The 13,426-nt window shown below is 38.1% G+C and overlaps 1 protein-coding gene across 1 annotated transcript in view; it reads left to right on the forward strand.

The window, feature by feature from the left end:
* LOC101348397 (protein LEG1 homolog) overlaps positions 1-4,352 on the forward strand; it is a 43,288-nt gene extending 38,936 nt beyond the window's left edge. Inside the window, exons 6-7 of the mRNA XM_004389473.1 lie at positions 2,412-2,446; positions 4,161-4,352. Of these exons, the coding sequence (XP_004389530.1) occupies positions 2,412-2,446; positions 4,161-4,352 (227 nt within the window). The remainder of the gene's footprint in view (positions 1-2,411; positions 2,447-4,160) is intronic.
* The last annotated feature ends 9,074 nt before the right edge of the window (positions 4,353-13,426 follow it).

Consider the following 13,426-nt stretch of genomic DNA (forward strand, 5'->3'; position numbering starts at 1 on the left):
ATTATTTTTTCAATATGCTATTGAATTCTATTGGCTAGAATTTTTATGAGTCAGAATGGGCTCAACAGCAGGAGGTATACTGGTCTGTAGTTTTTTTTTTTTATTGGTTTTTTTTTTTTTTTTTTTTTTGCGGTATCTTTGCCTGGCTTTGGTATCAGGGTTATGTTGGCTTCATAGAATAAATTTTGGAGTATTCCTTCCTTTTCTATACTCTGGAAAAGTTTGAGTAGTATTAGTGTGAGCTGTTCTCTGAAAGTTTGATAGAATTCTCCAGTGAAGCCATCCAGGTGAGGGCTTTTTTTTGTTGGGAGTTTTTTTATTACCTCTTCAATCTCTTCTTTTGTTATGGGTTTATTTAGTTTTTCTACCTCAGTTTGTGTTAGTTTAGGTAGGTAGCGTGTTTCTAGAAATTTGCCCATTTCCTCTAGGTTTTCAAATTTGTTAGAGTACAATTTTTCATAGTATTCTCTTATGATCCTTTTTATCTCAGTTGGGTTTGTAGTGATATCACCCATCTCATTTCTTATTTGAGTTATTTGCGTCATCTCCTGTTTTTCTTTTGTCAGTTTGGCCAGTGGTTTGTTGATTTTGTTGATCCTTTCAAGGAACCAACTTTTGGTCTTTTTGATTTTTTCTATTGTTTTTCTATTTTCTATTTCATTTATATATGCTCTAATCTTTATTATTTCCTTTCTGGTCCCTGTGGGCTTCTTTTGTTGTTATCGTTCTATTTGTTCGAGTTGTAGGGTTAAAATTTTCATTTTGGCCCTTTGTTCTTTTTGATATGAGCCTTTATTTCTATAAATAAACCTCTATGCACTGCTTTTGCTGTATCCCAACTGTTTTGGTAAGAAGTGTTTTCATTCTCATTTGATTCTATGACTTTTTCATTCCATCCTTGATTTCTTCTAATACCCAGTAGTTTTTAAGCAAGATATTGTTCAGTTTCCATGTCTTTGATTGTTTTTCCTTGCTGTTTCTGTTATTGATTTCTACTTTTACAGCATTATGATCAGGAACGTCTCTATAGTATTTCAATCTTTTCAATTTTGTTGAGGCTTGCTTTGTGTCCTAAGATGTGGTCTATTCTGGAGAATATTCCATGTGTGTTGGAGAAGAATGTATACTTTGCTGCTGTTGAGTGGAATGTTCTGTATATGTCTATGAGGTTGACTTGGATGATTGTGGCATTCAGTTATTCTGTATCTTTATTGAGTTTCTTTCTAGATGTTCTGTCCTTCACCAAAAGTAGTATGTTGAAGTCTCCTGTCTTTTCAACGTTGTTAGTTTGTTTTATGTATTTTGGAGCCCTGTCATTGCTGTGTATGTATTTCGTATGGTTATGTCCCCCTGCTGTACTGACTGTAATTATTATATAGTGTCTTTCCTTATCCTCTATGGTGGATTTTACTTTAAAATTTATATTATCAGAGATTAATATTGCCACTCCTGCTCTTTTTTTTGGTTATTGCTTACTTGATATATATTTTTTCTAACCTTTGAATTTCAGTTTATGTCTTTGTGTCTAAGACGTGTCTCTTGTAGACAGCATATAGGTGGATTGTGGTTTTTTTTTTTTAATACATTCTTCCATTCTCTGTCTCTTTACTGGTGCATTTAAGCCATTTACATTCAGAGTAATTATCGATAGGAATGAGTTTACTGCTGTCATTTTGTTGTATTTTTTTGTGGTGTTGATGGTTTATTTTCTTTGTTCCTCTTAATTTTCTGTAATTAGTTCTTTTTATTTATGTATTTTCTTTTCATTTCTTTCATTAATGTTGATTTTGTGTTTACTGAATCTTTATGTTTTTCTTTTTTATTTTGACTAGTAGGTTTTTTAGCTTCCTTTGTGTTTGCCTTAAATTTACCTTTATTTTCAGAAGTTTAAACCCGTCTTTTATTTCTTGATATTGCCTTGATTTCCTTTCCATACAGAAGTTCTATAACTATACCGTTTATTCCCTCTTTTTTGTTATGACATTGTCATCATTTACCTATTGATGTCTCTGGTTCCCTATTTTCAGTCCTTTAGCTTCGTTTTATTTTTGAGAATTCTCTGTCTGGGATGGCTTCTGGTTGATCTGTCCTGTGTCCTAGGGTTGGATTTTTGTCTAATGTTGTTGGTTCTCTAACCAGAGGACTTCTTTAAATATTTCTTATAATTTTGGTCTAGTTTTTACATATTCCCTTAATTTTTGTTTATCTGAAAATGTCTGAATTTCACCATCATATTTGAGAGACAATTTTGCTGGACATATAATTCTTGGCTGGCAGTTTTTGTTTTTTTTTCCCCTTCAGTGCTTTATATATATCATCTCATTGCCTTCTTGCCTGCATGGTTTCTGCTGCGTAATCAGAGCTTAGTCTTATTGGTTCTCCTTTGTAGGTGATTTTTTGTTTTTCCTTAGTCTCTCTCAGGATTCTTTCTGCGTCTTTGGTGTTGGTAAGTTTGATTATGGTATGTCTTGGTGACTTTCTTTTGGAGTCTATCCTATATGGAGTTCACTGAGCTTCTTGGTTAGATTTCTTCTTGTCTTTCATGATACTAGGGAAGTTTTCTGCTAGCAAATCTTCAACAATTTTATCTGTGTTTTCCATTATCCCCCCTGGTTCTGGAACTCCAACAAACTTACATTTTTCCTTTTGATAGTATCCAACACAATTCCTAGGCTTTCTTCCTTTTTCTTCATTCTTTTTTCTGATTTTTCCTTTAACAAATTTTATCAAGGGATTTGTCTTCATTCTCACTAAATCTGTCTTCCATCCTCTCAAATCTGCTCCCATGTCCTTCTCTTGAGTTGTCTAATTCTGGAATTTTATTGGTAATCTTTTGAATTTCTAGTTGCTGTTTTTGTATGGTTTCTAGTAGCTATTAATTCCATCGTTTTGTTCTTATATTGTTTTCGTTAATCCTTCTATTGCTTTGTCTATCTTTTCCTTGGTTATGCCCATGTCTTCCCTGATCTCTTTTTTGACCTCTTAAAGAGCTCTGTATATTAGTCTTTTGAATTCTTTACCAAGTAGTTCCATTGCCTTATCTTCCAGAAGGTTTTCTGGTTCTTTCTTTTGTGTTGCTTGCGGAAGCTATCTTGTCCTGGTTCTTTATGTGATTTGATGTCGACTGTTGTCTCTGAGGCAACAAGAAGTTATTATATTTATTTATTGATTGTTTGTGTACTGCATTCTGAATTTTTGTTCTGTTTTGTTTTGATATATCTGAGTAAGTTGGGTGTGTGTGCTACTTTAGTCACTAATCTGGACATGCTGAAGTTCTCACCTCCTGTCTCCAGGTGGATGGAGCAGCTACTAGGTGTGTGACCATGAAACCCTGTTCACTGTTCTTCCGCAGCTGCTGAGGACATAAGTGACATTTTTGGTGAGGTGATATATCTGTCCTGCTGGTCTCCTGGTTGTGGGTGCAGGGGTTGTTCTCCCTGGTCATTGGGTTGGGTGTTGTGTGTGCACTCAGCCACTTCTTGGATGGTCAGGGCAAAGTTGCCCGGGTCATCGGACACTGAGTGTGTGGTGTGAGGACTCTCACCAATGGTCCTGTGTGGGCAGGGCTGCGTGGGGGAGTTTGGAGCAGGTACAAGTCTCTGATGGCAGTGGAGGGTGATGCAGAGGGTAAGGCAGGGAGCTGTCAGCTGCCCATGTGTGCCTGGTTCGGAGAGTGTGACCCTGTCCACTAGAGCATGCTGTGGAGGGGAGTGCAGCCAATGCTCGGGCGCCCAGTGCTGTTGGCTGGAGGTATTAGGAAGCACCGCTGGTCCTCAGGCCCCCGTTGTGGGTGGCTGGATGTAGTGGGCAGTACTGCCAGCCCTCAGGCCCCTGGCATGGGTGGTTGAGCTCCTTTTTTAGCTGGCAGTGTGGTGGTGCATGCCACAGGTCTGTGGCTCCCGCTTGGTTGTTGCAGGTGAAATGGGCTTCAGTTGGTACACTGTCCACCTTGCTCCAATATGAGCATGCTGTGCTGGCTCAGCCATCAAGGAGCTGGTGTGAGTGATCAGAGGAGGTGAAGGGTACTGCAATTTCATGGACTCCCTGTGCCAGTAGCTGGGCAAAAGGGTGGACATTTCAGACCAGGACAAGAACTACCGGCTTAGGGGCATGGTGTTGTTGAATGCCACAGATCTGCAACTTCCGCTTGACTGCTGCAGATAAAAATGGGCTTCAACTGGGAACCCTGCCCACCTTATGCCAATGTGGATGTGCTGTGCCAGTCGGCCAGCGAGGCTATCGTGCAGGTGATTGGTAGTGGTAGAAGATGCTGCAAGCCTGTGAATCCCCTGTGCCAGTGGCTAGGTGAAGGAGTGGGTGCCTCTCGACTGGGCTGTGAGTTCCCAGCTTAAGGGGCATGGTGATATTGAATGTCACCAGACTGGTTATGGAGAAGGGAAGGGGATGTATGAGGGGGTGGGAGTGCTCCTTGGCCCCTGGAGCCCTGGTGGGTTGGGGGTTGTGGTTCATGTGATGGGTTAGGTGCATGCACTCAACTTTCACAGATCTGGTATCACTCCTGTTTCACTCTGAAGGTTCGTTCAGAGTCTCTCCTGCTTAGCTGCGCCAGGTGGGGTGGCTTTCAGCTTGGGATGCTGCTGCTTGCTTCAGTATGTCCATGCTGTGCAGATTCAACTAGCAGGACATCAATGATCTGTAATCCTCTGTTTCTGCTGTTTTTGAATTGTCTCTCCTTCCACCTGTTGCTCAGCCCAATTCTTCAGCTTTGTCTTTGATGGTTAGAGTTCCTAGATTGTAGTATATCTCAAATTCACTTGTTTTTTTTTTTTTTTTTTGGTCTTTGTTGCAAGAGGGACGACACAAATCATCTGACTATTCCTCCATCTTGGCCCACCTCTAGAATAGTTTTAAAATCTAGTGTCAACACTTTGTTACTGTTGTTGTTCTTGGCATTCTTGGATTTGACAGTAAGACTGACTCAACATTAGTGGAATCTTCATTTTATACCTTCATTCAACCAATAAATTAGTCACAATCTGCACATAAGTCAGACAGGTTGGCTACTCCCATAGCATACAGTCTAGTTAGAGAAGACAAATTTTCTGAAAAGCATTACAAATGTAGCAAGCATTTTAAAGGGCAAACACAAGTGCCACAGGACCATCTACCAGAGAGACGTTATCCTCTACAGTTAAAAAAAGGCTTAAAAGACACATATCTAATATTCCAAAGACAGAAGTAACATAATAAATTTAATACACACTAAAGCAAGTTTGTTTATTCAAAAATCATTTATATTGTTACTATGATGTTGTTGTTAGGTGCTGTCGAGTCAGTTCCAATTCATAATGACCTTAGTACAACAGAAAGAAATACTGCCTGGTCCTATGCCATCTTCACAATCATTGCTATGTTTGAGCCCACTGTTGCAGCTATTGTCAATCCCTCTTGTTGAAGGTCTTCCTCTTTTTTGCTTACCTTCTACATTACCAAGCATGATGTCCTTATCCAAAGACTGATCCTTCCTAATAACATGTTGAAAGTATATGAGATGAAGTCTCACCATCCTAGCTTCTAAGGAGCATTCTGGCAGTACTTCTTCCAATACAGATTTGTTCATTCTTCTGACAGTCCATGGTATATTGAGTATTCTTTACCAGCACCATTATTCAAAGGCATCAAGTCTTCTTCGGTCCTCCTTATTCATTGTTAAGCTTTTGCATGGAGATGAGGTGATTGAAAATACTATGGCTTGGGTCAGCCACACCTCAGTCCTTAAAGTGATATCTTTTTAATACTTTAAAGAGGTCTGTTGCAGTATATTTGGCCAGTGCAATACAGTGTTTGCTTTCTTGACTGTGCTTCCATTGGAATTGTGGATCCAAGTATATCAAATCCTTGACAACTTCAATCTTTTCTCTGTTTATCATGATGCTGCTTATTGGTCCAGTTGTAAGAATTTTTGTTTTCTTTATGTTGACGTGTAATCCACACTGAAGGCTGTAATCTTTGATCTTCATCACTAAGTGTTTCAAGTCCTTTTGGGCTTTCAGCAAGCAAGGTTGTATAATCTACATATTGCAGGTTGTTAATGAGTCTTCCTCCAATCTTGATGCTGTGCTCTTCTTCATATAGTCCAACTTCTCGGTTTATTTGCTCAGCATACAGATTGAATTAGGATGGTGAAAGGATACCTGTTGTTGCATGGCCAATAAAACACAGATAAACATCTTTCTGGTATTCTTTACTTTCAGTCAAGATCCATCTGACATCAGCAGTAATATCCCTTGCTCCAAGTCCTCTTCTGAATCTGACTTGACTTTTTGGCAGTGCCCTCTTGATGTACTGCTGCAACCGTTTTTGAATTATCTTCAACAAAATTTTACTTATGTGTGGTATTAATGATATTGTTTGATAGTTTCCTCATTCTGTTGGATTATCTTTCTATGGAATGGGCAAAAATATGGATTTCCTCCAGTCAGTTCGCCAGGTAATTGACTGGAAGAGATCCATGTTTTTGCCCATTCCAAAGAAAATTATCCAACAGAATTTGGAAATTACATAGAGTACTATTTAAGATACTGGAGTCCTGGTGATGCAGTGGTTAAGTGTTCAGTGCTAACCAAAAGGTTGGCAGTTCGAATCCACCAGCTGCTCCTTGGAAATCCTGTGGGGCAGTTTTACTCTGTCCTATAGGGTCACTGTGAGTCAAAATTGACTCGATGGCAACAGGTATTTAAGATACTGGGAGATAAATATAATAGTGGAAGAATGTATAAGAGCAGTGACAGCATGTGCGTAAATAACTCATAATTTGTAGCACAGAGTAGAAAATTGCTGGAAATATGACTTAAAGTGAAAATCAGTGAGCATCAAAAGAGTGGAACAGGGAGGTCACTAAAAGAAATGAAACTGAGTAGGGGCTAAAAACAAAGATAAAGAGAAATAGATGGATTTGAGAGATATTTAAAAAATTTTATTGGTCAGATTAGAGATCCTGGGTGGCACAAACCATTTGCAACTGAGTACTAAATGAAAGTTGGCAGTTTGAACCCACCCAGCGGCACCACAAGAGAAAGTCCTGTTTATCTGCTTTTGTAAATATTACAGCCAAGAAAACCCTATGGAGCAGTTTTACTCTGCAACATATGTGGTCACCATGAGTTGGAATCAACTCGACAGCAGCGAGTATGGGAATATGGTAGGATTTGGTGATGAATTGGATAGACAGAATAAGGGAGAATAAGGTATCAACCATGAAGTCTGGAATTCTGGTCTGAGCAATTACGTGTATAACGTAGTTGGGGAACACTAGAGGATTGTAGAAGATGGGGGTTGAAATTCTGAATAATGGTGAGAAATTTAGTTATGCACATGTTGGATTTAAGGAAACTGTAAGATAGCCATGTGACAAAGTAGAGTTGATGGTTATATGCATACATATGTAGAACTCAGGGGAGAATTCTCATATGCAGATTATTTTGGAGATCATTGGAGATAAAAACTACTGATTCAATGATAATTCATGGCATTTTTGTTTGGTTTCCAAAGTGGTTTTTAATTTTAAAATTATTTTTCAAAATATAGTTGTCATGGATTGAATTGTGTTCCCCAAAAATGTCTGTCAACTTGGCTAGGACATGATTCCCAGTATTGTGTGATTGTCCACCATTTTGTCATCTGATGTGATTTTCCTATGTCTTATAAATCCTATCGCTATGATGCTAATGAGGTGGAATTATCATCAGTTTTGTTAATCGAGCAGGACTCAATCTACAAGATGAGACTGTGTCTTTAGCCAATCTCTTTTGAGATATAAAAGAGAGAAGCGAACCGAGAGACAGGGAGACCTCATATCACCAAGAAAGCAGAGCCAGGAGTGCACGTTCTTTGGACCTGGGGTCCCTGTGCTGAAAAACTCCTAGATCAGGGGAAATTTGATGACAAGAACCTTCCTCCAGAGCTGACAGAGAGAGATAGCCTTCCTCTGGAGCTGCTGCCCCAAATGCGGACGTCTAGCCTCCTAGACTGTGAGAGAATAAATTTCTCTTTGTCGAAACCGTCCACTTGTGGTATTTTTTTATAGCAACACTAGATAACTGAGACACTAGTATTGGGAGACTTCACAGAAAAAAAGTCTAGATTTCTCAGACTCTCCAGAAAACATAATAATACAGGCTACATTGGGCCACATTTCTGAGTGTCAGCTAACTACTGGAGTTAAGTAGCAGCTTCCTCTTCTCGAAATAATTTTAATAGCTACCGTTATTACTGATTGTCTTATATTTATCTGGTATCATCCATTTATTCTACTTGCTGATCACTGTAGGTATTAGATTTTGCAATTTCCAGTGTAGGTGGTGATTAACGTTGTGTGTATGGTAGAAATCCCTCAAAAAATGAGTGTTTGTAATACAGAGGGAGCAATAAATTACAACCTTTTGGTCATCACCCAAAATTGAAACCAATTGAGACAAAGGAGCAAATGAAAGGAGATGAAACTTCAGCTTTAATAGCAGCAACTGATTGAAAAGGGTGATTTAGATGGACGGGAACAATAGTCTCCCCACTTCATAACTCTACTCCAGACCTGGGAAAGCCATCCAGAGTCTGAAGTATAGGTCACTTAAGCTAGTATCTCTACTGCATTGGTCTAGATAGGAAGAGGTGAAAAAGAGCTATTCTTGACTCTTAGGGCTTTGATAGATTAGCTCCAACCAATTGAGAAACATGTACCAAAATCTCTCATCCACTGTCTTAGTTATCTAGTGCTCCTATAACAGAAATACCACAAGTGAATGGCTTTAACAAACAGAAACGTATTCTCTCACAGTTTAGGAGACTAGAAGTCTGAATTCAGGGCAGCAGCTCTAGGGAAAGACTTTCTCTGTCAGGTCTGGGAGAAGGTCCTTGTCTCCTTTCAACATCTGTGGGCTTCGCGTTCCTTGGACATCTACATGTATCTTGGCATCAATCTTCCTCTGGGTCTAGGAGGTTTTCAGCACAAGGACCCTGGATCCAAAGGACATGCTCTTCTCCCGGCTCTTCTTTATTGGTGGTAGTCAGGTCCCTCCCTCTCTGCTAGCTTCTCTCTCCTCTTATCTCTGGTAAGATAAAGGGTGATGCAGGCCACACCCCAAGAAAACTCCCCTTACATCAGATCAGATCTGTGACCTGAATAAGGTGTTGCATATCACATTAATCCTGCCTTATTAATATAACAAATATAACCTAATCCTTTTTACATGACCTAATCCTTTTTCACTAACATAACAGACGGCTCACTCCCAAATGGGGCCATAACCACAGGCATAGAGGCTAGGACTTAACAACACATCACAAAATGGAGGGTAATCACCCAATACTGGAAATCATGGCCTAGCAAAGTGTTACATATTTTGGGGGGACATAATTTGATCCATGACACCCACCAATCAGGAAATATACTCCACTTCCAAAGAAAAGAGTGAAGGATGCTCACAAAAATAGCTCTTCATGGAAATTAAGCATTACCCCCCGAAAGAATCTAGAGGAAGAAAAAGAAATAGACCAAGTGTTCTGAATAATTCCAAACTGTTACCTCTTGTATGTAACAGATCTAAACTGAAATGTCTGCTGTCTCAGAGATTGCTTTAAAAAAATCACTAATTACTTATTTTCTCTTTTAATAACACATTTTAATTGCTATAGCTTTTTATTTATTTAATTTAATATATGTGAGATAGTCAAATGATAAAAATGTATGTATTTTAATTAAATGAAATTAAAAGTCTTCCTCTTAACCATCCCTCTTTACTTACATCTCTTAGCCCTTAAGCTAATTTTTAAAAACCATTCTTAAGTGCAAATTTCTAGAAAATCTTTATACATAAAACAGTGCTTAGTGAATAAATAAAACCTGTGTTTGCACAAGTGGAATCATACATACCTCTGCACTATACTTTTATTTTACTAGAAATTCTCTTGGACCTTTTTCTATATCAGGACATGGTGACCAACTCATTTTATTTAATGGATATGCAGTGTTTTATGAAATGAATTTACCATAGCTATAAGCTATTGCCAATAATGCAACAATGGCATTCCATATAACTTTCTTGGCATAGTTTATGATTCTACCAATACATTCCTAGAAAAGAAAGGAAATAAAATTCATTGAGCAGATATTGTTAAAGGTACTCAAAAAAGTTTTCAGGAGTTTACATTTTTATCATAAAACTCTGTATTAAAGTTCCTATTTTCACCAGCCCACTATCCCATACCAATTTCTGTAATTTTGAAATTGATGTAGTACAGATTTTTTAATGCAGAAATTTACTGTTGTATGGATTTGTAGTTCTTTCAATAGTTTGTGCATTCTTCTCAGTTTTCTCATTTGCTGCTTATATTTCTTCTTTATTTTTATATGAAGATCTGGAAGTTTATTTTAAATTTAAAAATCTTATCAGCATAATTACCATGTTATGAACATATACTATTTGCATGCAAAATGCATGGAATTTTGTTTAAAACAAATATTTAAAAATTGTGTATAAATTTAAATTTACATACACACAATGGAGTACTATGCAATGAGAAAGAACAACGATGACTCTGTGAAGCATCTCATAACATGGATGAAACTGGAGGACATTATGCTGAGTGAAATAAGTCAATCACAAAAGGACAAATATTGTATGAGATCTCTATTGTGAAAACCCATGGAAAAGTTTACACACAAAAAGTAACAATCTTTGTTGGTTACCAGGGATGCGAGGGGTGGAAGGGAAATAAAAAAAAAAAAAAAATTTAAATTTATATGTAATAGTTTTGTATCTTTTCCAGGTCATTCATCTTTGATTATATGGAAAAATTTAATGAAGACACAAGTTGCAAGGCGATTTGTTCTAGAGATTTTGGAGATAATTCTCAATTTTTTTCAATTCAGCACTTATAGAAATGATTAATGAATTAAAAATGAGCAATTTTAAACTTGTGGGATGAGAGACAGTAATTTCAAATAATTATTATGGTCACAATCCGATAATTTTCTTGTGTCTGATAATTTTCACTTATGCATGTTTAATAGAATTTTGTCAGTGTATTCTTGACTTCTCAATTCAAATTAATGTGATTATTTTACTCAATAATTCTTGATTAAAAAAATTAATCAATATTTTAAATGATTAAGATCTAAAAGAGATTACATTAAGTTGCCATAAATGACTGACAAATTAATAAGCAGACATTAAACTTTTATGGCTCTTTTTTGTTATCCTACGTAAGCTAATTTCATGATATTTAGAACAGTATATCTTGCTAATTTATAATCAAATTTCACAACACAATCAAATAAAATACTGACAGCCAATTTAAATGTTTAAAACTCATAAAACTGAACTAGCAAATAAAATACACTAGCTGATATATCCCGTTGTTTGTATGCGTATGTGTTTTCTCTGACCACAGTTTACTACAATTAGCTTATAAATTTGTTCTCCTTATTCACACATGACAATAATGTTTAAAGGTCAAGTTTGTCAAGCTTGTTATCTTTCGGGAATCCACTGACCAGGAGGTGATTTCCAGAGCTGATATGATATATGAAACTAGATTTGGCCTTTTGTCTCTGATTTCTGAAAATAGCTCTTGCAATCCCTCACCAATCAAGATGTCTTTGTTTTTTAAAACTGCCACATAATGCTTAAACATGTGCAAATGAATTGAGAGCACCCAACTTATCACCTGACAACTAACCACAGGGAGGAGGGTACATAGTGGAGTCAAACATGCATACTCATTGATTCATGCATATGCATTGAGGTCCCAGTGACTAAGGGACCCCGGAGCTCCCTCTTTTGGGGCTTCCTGTGTTGGTGAGACCATCCATGCATGCGAGGGAGTGGCAAATCCCTGGAGACAGTGGAGTCTTACTCCTGGACCTCACCCAGACCTTGCCTAATGTGTCTCTTCACTTGTATCCTTTCTAGTCATAAATGGGTAACTCTAAGTATAGTTAATTCTGTCCATGAATTTTGTGGGCTATTACAGAGAATTAACAAACCCACAGGGGCATTGAAACTCTTACTTACCTTGGGGTTGCTAACTCAGAGAAAGGCTGCACAGTCAATTTGTGAAGACCCAGCTCTGTGTGACTGGCGGTCAGGGAAAGGCCGCAGGTCAATTGATTAAGAAGTATAGAGTATTTCTACCTTGTGACCCGGCCCCAGGGGATGAGAGAAAGAGAGGGAGGGAGGAAATCGAGCAGCTTATCTGAAGTGCAGACCATTGTACAGACTCCTGAGCCTAGGGCTGGTACCAGATGACCTGGCCCCAGATGGCAGGGATGTTTTGAAATGGCTCAGGGTGGCTGGGGATAAAGTCTGACCTAATTTTAGGTGGTAAGGGTCAGATAGAGAGAAAGTGCCATGGAAGTGGCTAGCCACAAGGATCATGGAGTTGTGGGAAAGTGAAGCCTGGATCCATTTTCAGGTGGGAATTGGATTCATGGTGATCCTTACCATGCAGTTAGTGATAAAGGTAGGGCTTGCCCATTTTGCCTCTTTTTTAGTGGAGTTGGCAGCACAGAAGCTTTCACATAAAGGCTTTACAAGGGCCTCATCCACAGATTACTCTACCCACTAACTCTTGGAAATATAAATTGGATAAATTGGTTTGAATAACATGACATTTGAAGAAAGATGTAGTTTAATTCTCAGCTCTGTCATTTTCTAGTTGAGTGAACTTGGAGATTCTTCGAGGCCCACAGTGCCTCAGTTTACTTATTGTTAAAACAAAAATTATGCAACCTACTTTTCAGGATTATTTTGAGAAGTCAATAAAAGATGAATGTAAAGTGACTAGTACTCTTCCCAACACGTAATCGGCATCCAAAAAGGTAGGGTTTGTCACAATAATTGTTCTTAGAGATCAACCTGTACTTTATTGGTGGGGCAGTAAAAATACATGTGATGAGTCAAGGCCATGCATATGTTTTTGTTAAATCTGAAAACAGAATTTCCAGGTATCTCTGGACAATGGAGGCAGTGTAGTAAACAACCTCCCAAAATCTGCTCTCCAAAAGATGCAAAATAATTACAAATATACAAAGTCTACACAAAACTAAATCTTCAATATTACTTCATCAGACATTGATGAAACGGCAAAATATCTCTGAGTAAAAAGAGAAACATCAATACTTTATAATTCTCAGTCTACAGGCTTCCACCCCAGCCCAGCAATCAAAGGTAGATGGAGAAAAACTATGAGGGAAGACGGACGAGGGGCTGTAGCAAAGAAGCCTGAGGGTGGGATGGAGTGACCACCAGAAAGATTAAATCTAACCTTATTCTGAAAATACTAAAAAGCAATGAAGCAGATCAGAACACACCAGAGCACAACCACAGGGAAAGGATTCCAAAACATAAGCACATGTTAAGGAGCCAGGTGCCCGAAAATGGGCCAGGACTGTGATTTAAAGGGACAG

This window comes from Trichechus manatus, unplaced genomic scaffold, assembly GCF_000243295.1.
Source record: "Trichechus manatus latirostris isolate Lorelei unplaced genomic scaffold, TriManLat1.0 scaffold00248, whole genome shotgun sequence".
NCBI lineage: Eukaryota > Metazoa > Chordata > Mammalia > Sirenia > Trichechidae > Trichechus > Trichechus manatus.